The sequence below is a fragment of the Pistacia vera genome, unplaced genomic scaffold (assembly GCF_008641045.1).
Source record: "Pistacia vera cultivar Batoury unplaced genomic scaffold, PisVer_v2 Contig828, whole genome shotgun sequence".
Taxonomy (NCBI): domain Eukaryota; kingdom Viridiplantae; phylum Streptophyta; class Magnoliopsida; order Sapindales; family Anacardiaceae; genus Pistacia; species Pistacia vera.
Genome location: NW_022196699.1, coordinates 66,565 through 80,268, shown reverse-complemented (window position 1 = coordinate 80,268; position 13,704 = coordinate 66,565). Strand labels below are relative to the sequence as shown.

Here is a 13,704-nt window from a genome sequence, read left to right as displayed (position 1 = left end):
ACCTATATTAATAAATGGAGGATTATCACCCACGTATTACATAAGGTGATAGAGAAACCCCCAACCTATTGTTATTGGAGATAAAATCATATATTCTTGTTCCCTACTTCATTATAAAAACCTTCAAATTTTATTTATATTTCAAATCAATATGTTATCCTAATTATTATTAGTGTTATAATATTCTAGGTTTAAGTATATTTTTTTTTTTTTTTTTTGTCTTGTTAATGTTGACACCCCACAGACAGAAGAGGCCAAATACGCCGTGACGAAGACTTCTCGTGCACCTCGGTTTAATTAATCTCCTACTTATTATATTAGGAATAGTCCAATGTGAAAAACAGAAATAAGTAACGGACCAGTTTCGATTCTAGTCCAAGTTGAAGAAATTTTGTTACCGAGGATAAGAAACGACCTAAGTTAGTTTGGTATAAATTAAAGTATAAGATTTGTAGTGTCGAATAAGTCAGTTCATTGACTTGGTTAATTACGTAACTACTAATTCCAAAACTGGCTCAGGACACTTCGAAACTTCTTTAGTTTTTCAGAAGACGGGGTAATCTCTTCCTTCTTATCCAAACGAACATCTGATTCAATACACACATTATATCCACCGTCTTCTATTAAACAACGTCACTCGGTGGTGGGTGAGGCCAAGAAATAATAATAAGATTTAAACGCCACCCACTTCAGACTTCTGAGGACTCTTTCTACCGAGTTGATGAGACCATGATTTAGCACGATTTCAAGTTCATCAATGGCGTCAAAGTTCTAACCACCCCCTTCTGAAATAGTCTCCTCATTCATCCCAACTTGTAAAACAGCTTAACCATGAATTTCTCAACCAACCCTGCTGCTTTCTCAACTAATTCCTAACTAATTAATTGAAGGGTACTCAAATTTCAAAACTTATAGAGGAGATCAAGAAACTTTGATTAACAAAACTTATTAATTTGCTTTCATAGTTCATACGGCAAATGAAACTGTAATAGGATTACATGAGTATATTTCTATGATTTGAACTTATTTATGTATAAGCCAAACAGAAGAACGTAAAGGGCAAACACAACAACAGCCTCAGGAAAAAGTTATACATTAGAAGGCCGTGTATACATCATCCTTTAATTCCTCCAAATTCCCTCTGGACTCTTCCCACAATATTATAAATCCATACTCTATTTCTTCTTTCTCTGCATTGTTTCAACAGAGACTATTTCTTCACTATCTGGTGTATTTGTATTAGTAGAGGATTGCTGGGTTTTGGTTAACTGCTTCAGGGTCTTGCTCCTCGAATATGTCCAAGAGTGAAAGAGCCTGTAAAACAATAAACAAGAAGATAAAATTAGAACGCCAAGTAAATTCCCATTAACATAACAAATTTGTTTTCATTGAGTTGCAGAGCATGTCATGTAAATTACCTCTGGTATATTAAGTTCAAGGCGGAACTTGGGGCCATCATAGTGGTGGAGAATTGGCCTGAATGAGTCCTCTTCCAGTGGGGCACAATTTTTTCTTTTGAAAACTCGGACCTGTACCCAAACAAAGATGTTAACAGGAAACAAATGAAATATACTACAAAGATTAAAGACCTGCAATTAATCTGAAGACAATCCAAAGAGATCAACAGGAAATTTACCTGAGCCGGGAAGCGTGATTCGCCGGAGCATTTCTTGTCCTCCCAGGCTGTTGGATCAATGTTTGTTCCGCCAAAACTAGCAGCCTAATCAAACAGAACAAATGGATATAAATCAAATATGTACAACTCATTGAAACATTTAAAGGAAACAATAAGCTAAACTGATCTTCATCCTAAAGTTAAAACAGATCCCAATTCATTACGCAAACAAGAAGTTTCAGATCTTTCAATAGTTACCGAAATCATACTAATTGTAAATAAACTGAAACAGGAGAGACAAGAAACTAACCTCAAAAACTCCATGGAGTTGGTGGGTGGAGTAGTTGTAGAGGAAAAGGGGCAAGCCTGGGGTTATCGCCCGCACTGAATCGCGGTAACGTGGAGGCAAACCTACAAACAATTAACAAAAAAGTTATAAACGAAGATCCGAAAGATCGAAGGATCTTTTTTCATGTAATATAAATCCCTGGAATATGGGAAGATAATAATAGTATAGTTATAAAAGAACATACCAAAGAGCTCTCTCTTAAGATTCTCAGCCATAGTATCGTTGTTGCAGACAAAGATATAACCGCCAATAGTTTCATGTCTGGGCAAAGCTTCCGATGGTGGCAGTGTCTTAAACCTCTTATCAGCTGCATTTTTCTCCTTGGTTTCATTGTTGTTGTCACCATCTTTGTTCTGATTCTTCTTGTGGCCGTTTTTCTTGCCGCCTTTGCCTCCAAATTCATATTCTTCCTTATTTTGTTTTCCCTTCAAATTAACATTCATATAATTGTTGTTAGCAAGACCAAAATTTCCCGGCTTTGAATAAATCCCTTTGTTAAATCCTCCATTGATTCCAACGTTCTTGTGAGATGCGCCACCGACAAGTGGACCAATCGGACCCAAACCAAAATCGTTGATATTATAATTACTGTTGAGGTTGTTGCTGTTGTTGTTGTTGTTGTTGTTGTTGTTGATGCCCATCTTATACCCATCATTGATGCCCATCTTGTACGCATCGTTGAACCCATTCAAATCGGATACTTGCGTCGGCTTCAAACTATTATTGAGTGAATTCACTTCACCGCCGACTCTTATATCGAAATTCCTCCTCTCATCGGGCCTCTTCGACCCATAATTGTTGCTCCAAATCGAATCATTGAGCGACAGATTAGCCAAGTTAGACGATTGAAGCCTGAGCTGGTCACTGAACTGCCAAAACGATTGCTGATTGTTCTCCATCTGAAACACCGAAATTCACTTCCAACACAAAAAAAAACGAAATGGGTATTGCTTATTTACGCGTTATATGTATAAATAATAAGAAACAGAAGAAGCTCAAAATAGGGAAGAAACCAGAGAGGAAACTAAAGTTAAAGTGGTTGTGAAATGGGAGAGAGGGTGGGTGACGAAGTGAGAGTTAAATAAGGTGAGATTAGATTAAGACCATTTAGAAATTTCCTGGAAAGTGAGGGCGGATGGCAATTGAATAGTACTAAGTTTGCGTGTGGATTTGTCAAAGGTTAAAACCAAGTCACTAGAAGATTAAAGAAATTTTTTTTTCATTTTTTTTTTTTTTGGGAGGTGGGGAGGATAAATTCAGAGCGAATACGAGTGTGATGACGGCATAAACGCGGTTAAAGGTGGGGACATGGCGGAAGATGGAGAAGAGCGAGAGGAAAGAGAGAAAAGAGCGAGTGAGATAGTGACTCGTGGGCTGCGTGAAGCTTAGTGTCTGATTTTGATTTTTTTGGACATTATCTAGAAGGTCTTCTAGGAGCTTCGATGACTTTTTGAGATTTGAGTTCACACATGGGAAATTGTAATTACACTTATGTCCCTAATGTTGAATTTCACTTTTGTCTACTAAAATCATAAAAGTAACATTTCGATCCTTGTATAATGACCACGGGTGGGGTGGGCTCTCAAGTTTTATTTTCTATTCTTGTTTAAAAGAGAAATCCTAATATAAAACCGTCTCACAAATGCACTCTACTGACATAATAAAAAAAATGTAATCAACTCATAACTGTCATTATGATAATCAATTAATCACCATTGAGTGACCTGATAGTAAAAAAGTAAAAATATGTTTTATAAGATTCTTAATTTGAGTCCCCTTAGACACTAATAAAGGTAGTCATTGAGATTTTTCTCTGGATAACAGTTATAAGGTCCTAAGAGAATAGTTAAGATGTATGTAAATTAGTCTGAATAGCTTCGATGATCAAAAAACAAAAAAAAGAAAACTATCATGGTTTTGAAAACTGACAGCATTTGTTATTATTTTATTGGTAGTCATGCATATGAAAGGACTTAAGTTTCGAGTCCCTTCATATGCATCTATATAGTCAAAAACTATTATTTCTCACTTCTTCCATGTAACTATCTCTACATTTATAGTTACATATAGGAGATGGCGCTTTCCAATTCAAATGGATTAAAGTGTTATTAACCTAAACCTTAGGGATTTAAGGGTAACTATCCCATGAGAAACAGATAAGGTTTGCTTTTTTGCTTAGTGCGTAAGGCTTCAAAAAGTGTTCTAGTGCGCGTAACCTTAACACTTCCTAAATGTACGTGTGGTTTTATCCCTTGGTTTGTCTCAATGTGAATTTAGTGACTTAATTAAGTGTAATTATGAAGTGATTAATGTGGGCCTTTGATTATGACCAAAATATTTAATTATAGGCCCAAAGGCGAGCAACGGTTCGATGTTAAGAATCCTATGCCAAGTGTTTATATTTGTATATAAACACGAACCACTTTGTGAGTGCAGGTGCAATGATGTGCACCACCAAACTCATGGCTGAAAGAGGGAACGCACTTGGCTCAAAGATTAAGACATTGCCGACATTGTGGCCCCTATTCAGATTTTGACTTTCTAATATTGGCCCACTGGACACCCCTTATGGGCTTTCGCCATATGGGCCATGCATAACTAGTCTTAAGAGTTAAAAAAAAAAAAAAAAAAAAAACAAATCAAACCGAACCAGTAATTGAATCAATTTTCTAATTATCTAGAAAATTGGTTCGATTTCGGATCTAGAAAATATATAAACTGGAAATTTGGTTTGGTTCTGGTTTGAAGAAATTTTTAAAAACTTTAAAATTAGAAAGAAAAAAAAAGACCCTAAATCCCCAAATCCTTTTCTCTTTACTCTTCACCTTTTTACGCATTTCTCCTCAATCCTCATCGATTTTCACCTTTCTCCTTCCTCTCAAAATAAAAAACAAGTTAAATTAGGAAAAAAATCAAAATAAAAAATAAGTTAAAGGGAAAACCAGTTAAGCTGTTTTTATTAACCGGTTTTCCCCTTAATCAATTCGGTTTTGGTTCAGGAAAATTACTAAACTAAAAAACCAGTTTGGTCCAAAAAGTTGGTTCGCTGGTTATGAACAACCCTACTGTCGAGCTCTATAAGAGTAGTTCCACCTAGAGGTGGTCAAGGACCAGTCCCAAGCAGGCCCGGTTCCCAGGCCCATGAGCAATTTTAGGACCCGGACTGGTCCTATGGGCTTGAAATTTTTCTTTTTCCCCCCTAATCTTTTTTTTTTTTATATTTTAGGGGCGAAATGAAATTTTGTAGGGGGTTTTTAGTATTTTTCAGGGGTAGATTAGTAAGTTTCTAAAAGTTTAATTAATTTAAAAAAATAACAAAATAATAAACAAATTAATAGTTAATTTTAACATAAATGTAATATTCACATTTCACACATTCATGTTTCACAAATAAACAATTAAATAATTTTTTTTTATTAAATTATTCATCTTCATCGTCAACAATATTTACATCATTCAAATCTGTATTTCTAAAGAGTTTGAGTAGTTCGGGATCTTCAAGGTGCTGTTGTAGTCTTCTTTCTGCATGAGTCCAATCCCCCAAATATGTTATCACTTCAATCATCTCATCGGTTAAAGAACATCTTCTGTTTTCAACAATCCAGCCACTCGTTGAAAATGTTGACTCAGATACAATTGTAGAAACCGGCATAGATAAAATGTCACGTGCCATTTGGGCTACAATAGGGAATCAACTTTCATGATGATTCCACCATTGAAGAATATCCATGTCACGTTTCTTTTTCATCGTCATGAAGGACAAGTCCACTTGTAGGTAGCGATTCAGCTAATTTGGTCCATGTATGTACGAGTTGAAGCTGCTACTTCCGCCATGTTCCATATACGTCCACTTGCTCGATCATTGACAGAGGTCTGCATCATGGTCATGATCGTCTCTCCTGAACGTTCCACTTCCACTTCCATTATATCTATTCTCATATAAAGAAAAAAAATGTTATCCAATTTTTGTTTAAAGTCAGTCAAATAAGACGTATAATCATGTCCTAAATGTTGGCCTAACTCAGTAATTATAAAATTAACTACGTGTAATTTAAACCTAGGATCTACAACAAGGCCTAATCCATATAAAAATGGAATATCTAACCAATATTTCTCATATTTTTCTTCCATCTTTGAAACAATTTCCCTTAAAACGTTATTATATCTATATTTAGTAAAAGTTTTAGCAATTTAAAGTAAAATATCTAACACTAAATTAGTAGTCGGATAATAAATACCACTTAATGTATTAGTAGAATCATAAAAAAATTTAAGAAATGAATAAAAAAGTTCACAAACCACTCAATCATCATAGTTGACAACTTCCTCTGGATAGTGCTTCCGATTGACGAAATCTATAATTTGTTTTGCGGTTGGCAAAGCTTTTTCCAACATTAAATATGTGGAGTTACAATGGATAGGCATGTCCGTATATAACTTCAAAGGTCGAACCGGTGGGTCCTCTTGCTTACAATATTTGACGTACTATTGTCATCTTTTATTTCAACCGCCGACGATAAATCCGATAACCGTGTGCACCCTCTCCATCTTCGAATGTATAGCATCTAAACCTGCTTTAACTATCAAATTGATGATGTGACAAACACATATCTGATGAAAAAATTTGTCTTTACCACGCGGATCCAATCTCTTTTCAAATAAAGAGATTGCCACGGTGTTAGCAGCTGCATTATCAAGCGTTAGCGCTACAACTCTATCAATTAATAGGTATTCTTGAAAAACTTCAAGAATTGTAAAATAAATAGTTTCAGCATTATGTTTTCATATAATGGTTTAAAACCCATCCATTTTTGTTGTAAACCCCAATTATGATCTAAGAAATATACTGTGACAGTTAAAAAATTGGTTTTTGATCTACAAGCCCATATGTCTAATGTAAGTGCAATAGATATATTCCTAAAATTTTGAAATTCGTTTTTAAGTTTATTATTTATTTTGTTATAAAGTTTTAGTATATCTTTTCTACTTGTACTTCTATTAACAGGGGTATATGTTTGACAAAATGCAGTTTTAATCATGTGAATAAAATAAGGATTTTCAAATAAACAAATGGGAGAGTCCGTAGCAACTATGAAACTTGTTATTTCCTCTCGTGCAACATGTGCATTGTATTGTCATGTTGAGAGAGTTGAGAATTGTGGATTAAAATTAAGTTGAGTTTGAATTTGTCTACCTGATCCAGTTGAGGATGTACCGGGCAGCTGCATTATTAGGGGGTGCTTTTTCTTCAAGTGTCGTCGCATCGTCGAAGTCCCCTTCTCAGCGCCAATAATGGTTCCACATAAATTACATACCCTACACGATTCTTCCCCCTCCCCATTTGTCTTTGGCCGTTTTGATTTGGTGAAATGTTGCCATACATTGGACACGACCCTCTTTGACGGTTGGAAAGAGGGGGGAGGAGGGGTTAGGCTATGCTTGTGCCCGTTGACTCGCAAATAATTATATGAATAAGAGATGATATTGAAAATTATAAAAAATTGAATAAATAAATAAATTATAAATACAAATTGAATGAGAATTTGATTGGAGATTTGGAATAGAGAGAATGAGAGATTTTAGGGTTATTTATAGTGTAATTGGGGGGGCCGAGGAGGGGGTGAAATTAAAAAAAAAAACCTTCTGCACCGCAAATGACCGTTGGCTGCCATTAAACAAAAGTAAATTTTTTTTTTTTTTAATTTTGTAAAATTTTATTTATGTTTATTTCATAATTTTTAGGGGGTTTTATACAATTATACAAAAGATTAAAAAAATTGATTAAAAAGATTTTGGCCCAATAGTGAGACCGAGCCCTCCTCCTTAGGTATCCCGTTTGGGGACTAAACCTTCAAGGAAAGGACCAGACCTAGGACTAGGTTTTTGGACCCAATCCTAAATGCCCACCTCTAGTTCTGCCCTTTGACAATTTCTTTCCTTTGCGTGTTAACTTGGTCCTATATCAATTATCATAGTCAGTATTCAACAAGCATTAATTACACCATTTTATGAGATAAGAGTCTTCGACATTTAAAATTTGACTCCTTCAATTTGCAGTAAATCCAAGTGTTAATAAAATCTGAATGTAACAAAATTCAGGTCTCTTTCATCACATCTCTCTCCTTTTAGTATTTCTCTTTTCATCTCCATTTCTTCTTTTGATGATAACTCTAAAACTCAAATTAAATTGGTCAACAAAATCTGAATCTTGCAGATTAATAAGAGCATCGTAATAGAATTATCTTCTGGAAAAATGTGGAAACAAAAAGAATGAATCTTTCACAAAGACGATAGTGGTATTGAGTCTGAGTGAGTCGTTGTGTGGTGTGGTGTAGTGTCAGGTACTTGCGTTGGAGACATAGAGGACGATAACATTACTGGCATTTGAAAGAGATACGAACCGGTTTTGACAGAAGGCAAACAAAGGATATATTGATTGCAGTACTTACCTGACATAAAGGATATGGTTTCGTTTACGTGTTAATTTAGTCTCTTGATAATAGTACAGTACTGTGAGAACAATAGAACGTGAATGCTTTAATTACAACACATTTCATCCATTGACGACCTAGGCTCATCACTGTTTCACCTTTGACGATGTATCTTAATAGATCTAACACCAGTTAAATCTTTTTCCATATCTGTCGATCTCCTTCACGTTTAATTTTATTGTTTGGACTGTTTTGATTCTTATTTCAATGGAGCTCGCTGTAGCTTCACTGTTGAGCAGGCAAGAAACTGTGCGTTTGTTTGGGCATCAGTAGTAGTGGGTATTATTAGGCAAGAAATCACACAAAGTGCTGTCTTGCATGTGGGCATATACCAAAACTACAGGAACCTTAGACAGAACATTGGATTTGGAGGGTAAGTGGATTCCAAATTCCTTAATACTTCAACAATGTTGTTCATCTAAGCCACTAGATCATCTTTCAGTCAACTCTGGACCATTTCCAGAGGTTTATTTGCTGTGAATCGGTTACATTAACCAATAACCCTAGAATTATGGACGTTAAAAATGGAAGTTGTAGCTTGGTTGCTTTACACAAAGAACATGCTGTGATGTGACCCTTTCACTTATTTATGTTTTCTTTTTCTCCTTGACGAATCACTGGTTTATTTTATTGATCCGTGATCGCCCATCGGTCTTCATCATGAAAAGATAGACTTCTAAAATTGCTGGGGATGGGTTTTTATTGCTGTTTATAATTATTCACGCATGATAATGTGTCCACCACCTAGCTAGCTACCTGCTCTCAAATACCTGGTTCAATCTTAATACAATATATTTGAAACCAGTCCGTTTTAATTTAAATCCAAAGTTTTTTTTCTTGGTTTTGGATTTGGGTTGGTGACGATCATCAACAGTTGAAAATATATGACGAAAAGTTGACGTTCATGTTAGGTCATTTGTTTTAGTCAAGATTCTTCCCCACATGGCCACGTCCTTCTCTGGGCTCAGAGAAGTAAATGTAGCTGAAGCTCTCGACCATTGCCACTGGTTCTGCATACATTGGGTAGATGAATAAATTACAAATTAATGTACTTTTTCAATAAATAAAAAGTTTGTCAAGTAGGAAGAAAATCAAGTTATTGCTCAGAGAGTGGTACAGGTTGGTTCTTTTTGTAATTTAACACTCCATGTTCACGTCGATCAGGCAAGAATCAATCTCTATATAAGACATTCGAAGGCCGCCAAACCGAGCACACAGAAATGTCGAGAGTAGAGCAAAAGCAGAAGTCTGCAAAGCACCAAAAGTTTCGCGGAGTGAGGAAACGCCAGTGGGGCAAATGGGTTTCAGAAATTCGAGAGCCGAGAAAGAAAACAAGGATTTGGTTAGGTTCTTTTGAAACTCCAGAGATGGCCGCTCGTGCATACGATTGTGCTTGTTATAGTCTCAAAGGAAGCAAAGCTTTACTGAATTTTCCCGATGAAGTCCATCAACTCCCCACTCCTCACACATGCACCGCCAAGGATATTCGCGAAGCGGCAGCAGCAGCAGCAGCAGCAGCAGCAGCTTCAGCTTGTTATACTGAAGCTAATGGTGTAGCCTCAGAGAAGAATAATAAGGGGAAGAAGGTATCAGAAGAAGAGGAGGGTGATGGTGATGGTGATGATGATGATGATTTTTGGAGTGAAATTGAACTGCCGGAGTTGATTAATTTTACCAATCGGACGTGTTATGAAGATTTCATGTGGGTTGATTCTGTAACTCAGCAACAGGTAATGGGGCTTAAGGCGATACTCGATCGAAGCTGATTAATTAGGCTTCCCCACCATCAAAATTTGTGGAATAAATAACAAGGTTTATGGCAGCTTTTGAAGCTTTTAATCCTAATTCTGTAAACGCTATATTAATTAATGTGCATTAATTTATTATTTCTGTATTGAATTCTATCTGATTATTTCTTGATTCTGTTTTCTTAATTGCTTGGTAAATTATTACATCCTTTTGTGAAATTAGAACTGATGATCAACACACCATTTCGTAGATCAGACGGGCCAGGTCAGATAAAACCTAGCCCAAACCATCTAAAGCCCAATTGCCCAAATGAGTACAATAATAACTGCAAATTTTAAATAGTTGGTGAGAAACAAGACGTTGAGAGTTGCGGTATGGTCCAGAAATTGATTTGGGTTTTAATGAAACAAACATTATGGCCGGTAAGCGCAAGCACAACTCCCACATTTATTAAAAGGATTTATCTCAAATTTGTCCATTCTTGTTTATTTTGAATTTTTACTCAATTATTTTTTTTCGTTAACCGGGGTGTCTCAAATTTGTCCATTCTTGTTTATTTTGAATTTTTACTCAATTATTTTTTTCGTTAACCGGAGTGTCCGGGCCACCCTTTCGTATATCTCAACTAATCTCTACGTGTTTGAGTCAAATTGCGTGCACTTCAATTGATACAATGGTCCATTAAACGCCTTGCAAACCCAATGGACTAGATAATTCACAAATTGTGGTAAACGAACACTTTGTGGGAATTGAACACAAGAGTTCTAGATAACCCACTTAGGGGTTTACAAAACCGGTTAATCAATTTTGTGAACCAAATCGGTTTTTTGATTTAGGAGTTTTCTGGAACAGAAATCGAATCGGTTAAGGGAAAAACCGGTTAGTAAAAACAGGTTAATCGATTTTAATTTAATATCTTATATATTTTTTTAATTTAATATTTTTATAATAATCTGGATTTTTTTATTTTATATTTTAATTTAATTTTTTTTTTATAATAAACCAGTTAATAAGACTGGTTTCAGTTAACCCTTTTTCATATTCTTCTAAACCGATAATCGAATAAAAAATTTGGTTTTTAATTTCCTTGAATTGAAACCGAATCGATTTTTGGGATAATCAGAAATTCAGATCGATTTTTGTATTTTTTTAAACACCTCTAAATCCATCTAGATGGCTAAACACTACGAGGCTAATGGTTTTTACTCTCAATTATTATTAAACAAATTTTGTATTATACAACTCATTCATTTATGAAATCGACCAAATTTATTTCATGGTCACTAATGTCACATTTAACAAGTGATAGTAACATTCACGATGTATGATTGGTCGAATAATGTACAATAAAACTATAAGGGGCCGTTTGGTTCGGGGTTAAGTGGCATTACTAGGGTAATGTCATCTTATATTACTTGATTACCACGTTTGGTTGTCAAGTAATATAAGATACCANTAATTTAAATCCAAAGTTTTTTTTCTTGGTTTTGGATTTGGGTTGGTGACGATCATCAACAGTTGAAAATATATGACGAAAAGTTGACGTTCATGTTAGGTCATTTGTTTTAGTCAAGATTCTTCCCCACATGGCCACGTCCTTCTCTGGGCTCAGAGAAGTAAATGTAGCTGAAGCTCTCGACCATTGCCACTGGTTCTGCATACATTGGGTAGATGAATAAATTACAAATTAATGTACTTTTTCAATAAATAAAAAGTTTGTCAAGTAGGAAGAAAATCAAGTTATTGCTCAGAGAGTGGTACAGGTTGGTTCTTTTTGTAATTTAACACTCCATGTTCACGTCGATCAGGCAAGAATCAATCTCTATATAAGACATTCGAAGGCCGCCAAACCGAGCACACAGAAATGTCGAGAGTAGAGCAAAAGCAGAAGTCTGCAAAGCACCAAAAGTTTCGCGGAGTGAGGAAACGCCAGTGGGGCAAATGGGTTTCAGAAATTCGAGAGCCGAGAAAGAAAACAAGGATTTGGTTAGGTTCTTTTGAAACTCCAGAGATGGCCGCTCGTGCATACGATTGTGCTTGTTATAGTCTCAAAGGAAGCAAAGCTTTACTGAATTTTCCCGATGAAGTCCATCAACTCCCCACTCCTCACACATGCACCGCCAAGGATATTCGCGAAGCGGCAGCAGCAGCAGCAGCAGCAGCAGCAGCTTCAGCTTGTTATACTGAAGCTAATGGTGTAGCCTCAGAGAAGAATAATAAGGGGAAGAAGGTATCAGAAGAAGAGGAGGGTGATGGTGATGGTGATGATGATGATGATTTTTGGAGTGAAATTGAACTGCCGGAGTTGATTAATTTTACCAATCGGACGTGTTATGAAGATTTCATGTGGGTTGATTCTGTAACTCAGCAACAGGTAATGGGGCTTATGGCGAGACTCGATCGAAGCTGATTAATCAGGCTTCCCCTCCATCAAAATTTGTAGAATAAATAACAAGGTTTATGGCAGCTTTTGAAGCTTTTAATCCTAATTCTGTAAACGCTATGTTAATTAATGTGCATTAATTTATTATTTCTGTATTGAATTCTATCTGATTATTTCTTGATTCTGTTTTCTTAATTGCTTGGTAAATTATTACATCCTTTTGTGAAATTAGAACTGATGATCAACACACCATTTCGTAGATCAGACGGGCCAGGTCAGATAAAACCTAGCCCAAACCATCTAAAGCCCAATTGCCCAAATGAATACAATAATAACTGCAAATTTGAAATAGTTGGTGAGAAACAAGACGTTGAGAGTTGCGGTATGGTCCAGAAATTGATTTGGGTTTTAATGAAACAAACATTATGGCCGGTAAGCACAAGCACAACTCCCACATTTATTAAAAGGATTTATCTCAAATTTGTCCATACTTGTTTATTTTGAATCTTTACTCTCAATTATTATTATTTTTTTTATTAACCGAGGTGTCCGAGCCACCCTTATGTGTACCTTAATTAATGTCTGGATATTTAAGTCAAATTGCGTACACTTCAACTGATTCCATGGTCTATTAAACACCTTGCAAACCCAATTGACCAAATAAATCACAAAATATGATAGGTGATCACTTTATGGGAATTGAACACAAGAGTTCTGGATAACCCCCTTAGGGGTTTACAAAACCGGTTAACTGATTTTGTGAACTGAACCGGTTTTTTGGTTCAGGAATTTTCTAGAATTGAAACCGAACCAATTAAGGAAAAAACTGGTTTTTCGGTTAACCAAAAAATCGGTTAACCAGTTTTAATTTAATATTTTTATAATAATCCATATTTTTTTATTTAATATTTTTTATAATAAACCGGTTAGTAAGACCGGTTTTAGTTAATCGCTTCTCATATTCTTTCAAACCGGTAACCGAATCGAAAATTTAATTTTTAATTTCTTTAAACCAAAACCGAATCGATTTTTTGGATAACTAGAAATTCAGTTCAGTTTTTGCATTTTTTTAAACACCCCTAAATCTATCTAGATGGCTAAACACCACAAGGCTAAT

At 35.6% G+C, this 13,704-nt stretch overlaps 3 protein-coding genes across 3 annotated transcripts; 2 read left to right on the top strand and 1 right to left on the bottom strand.

Moving 5' to 3' along the window:
* Positions 1-1,003: 1,003 nt before the first annotated feature.
* Positions 1,004-3,082, bottom strand: LOC116117964 (B2 protein-like). Its single transcript, XM_031403944.1, has 5 exons — positions 2,149-3,082; positions 1,926-2,026; positions 1,637-1,720; positions 1,419-1,529; positions 1,004-1,314 (listed from the first exon to the last, which is right to left on the bottom strand). The coding sequence occupies exons 1-5, from the start codon at positions 2,861-2,863 to the stop codon at positions 1,240-1,242; spliced, it is 1,086 nt and encodes a 361-aa protein (XP_031259804.1). The 5' UTR covers positions 2,864-3,082; the 3' UTR covers positions 1,004-1,239.
* Positions 3,083-9,537: 6,455 nt separating this feature from the next.
* On the top strand, positions 9,538-10,324 carry LOC116117969 (ethylene-responsive transcription factor ERF023-like). Its single transcript, XM_031403950.1, has one exon. It carries the CDS (start codon positions 9,676-9,678, stop codon positions 10,219-10,221), a length of 546 nt encoding a protein of 181 aa, XP_031259810.1. The 5' UTR covers positions 9,538-9,675; the 3' UTR covers positions 10,222-10,324.
* A 1,606-nt stretch (positions 10,325-11,930) lies between these two features.
* On the top strand, positions 11,931-12,614 carry LOC116117958 (ethylene-responsive transcription factor ERF023-like). Its single transcript, XM_031403938.1, has one exon. The coding sequence runs from the start codon at positions 12,069-12,071 to the stop codon at positions 12,612-12,614; it is 546 nt and encodes a 181-aa protein (XP_031259798.1). The 5' UTR covers positions 11,931-12,068.
* The last annotated feature ends 1,090 nt before the right edge of the window (positions 12,615-13,704 follow it).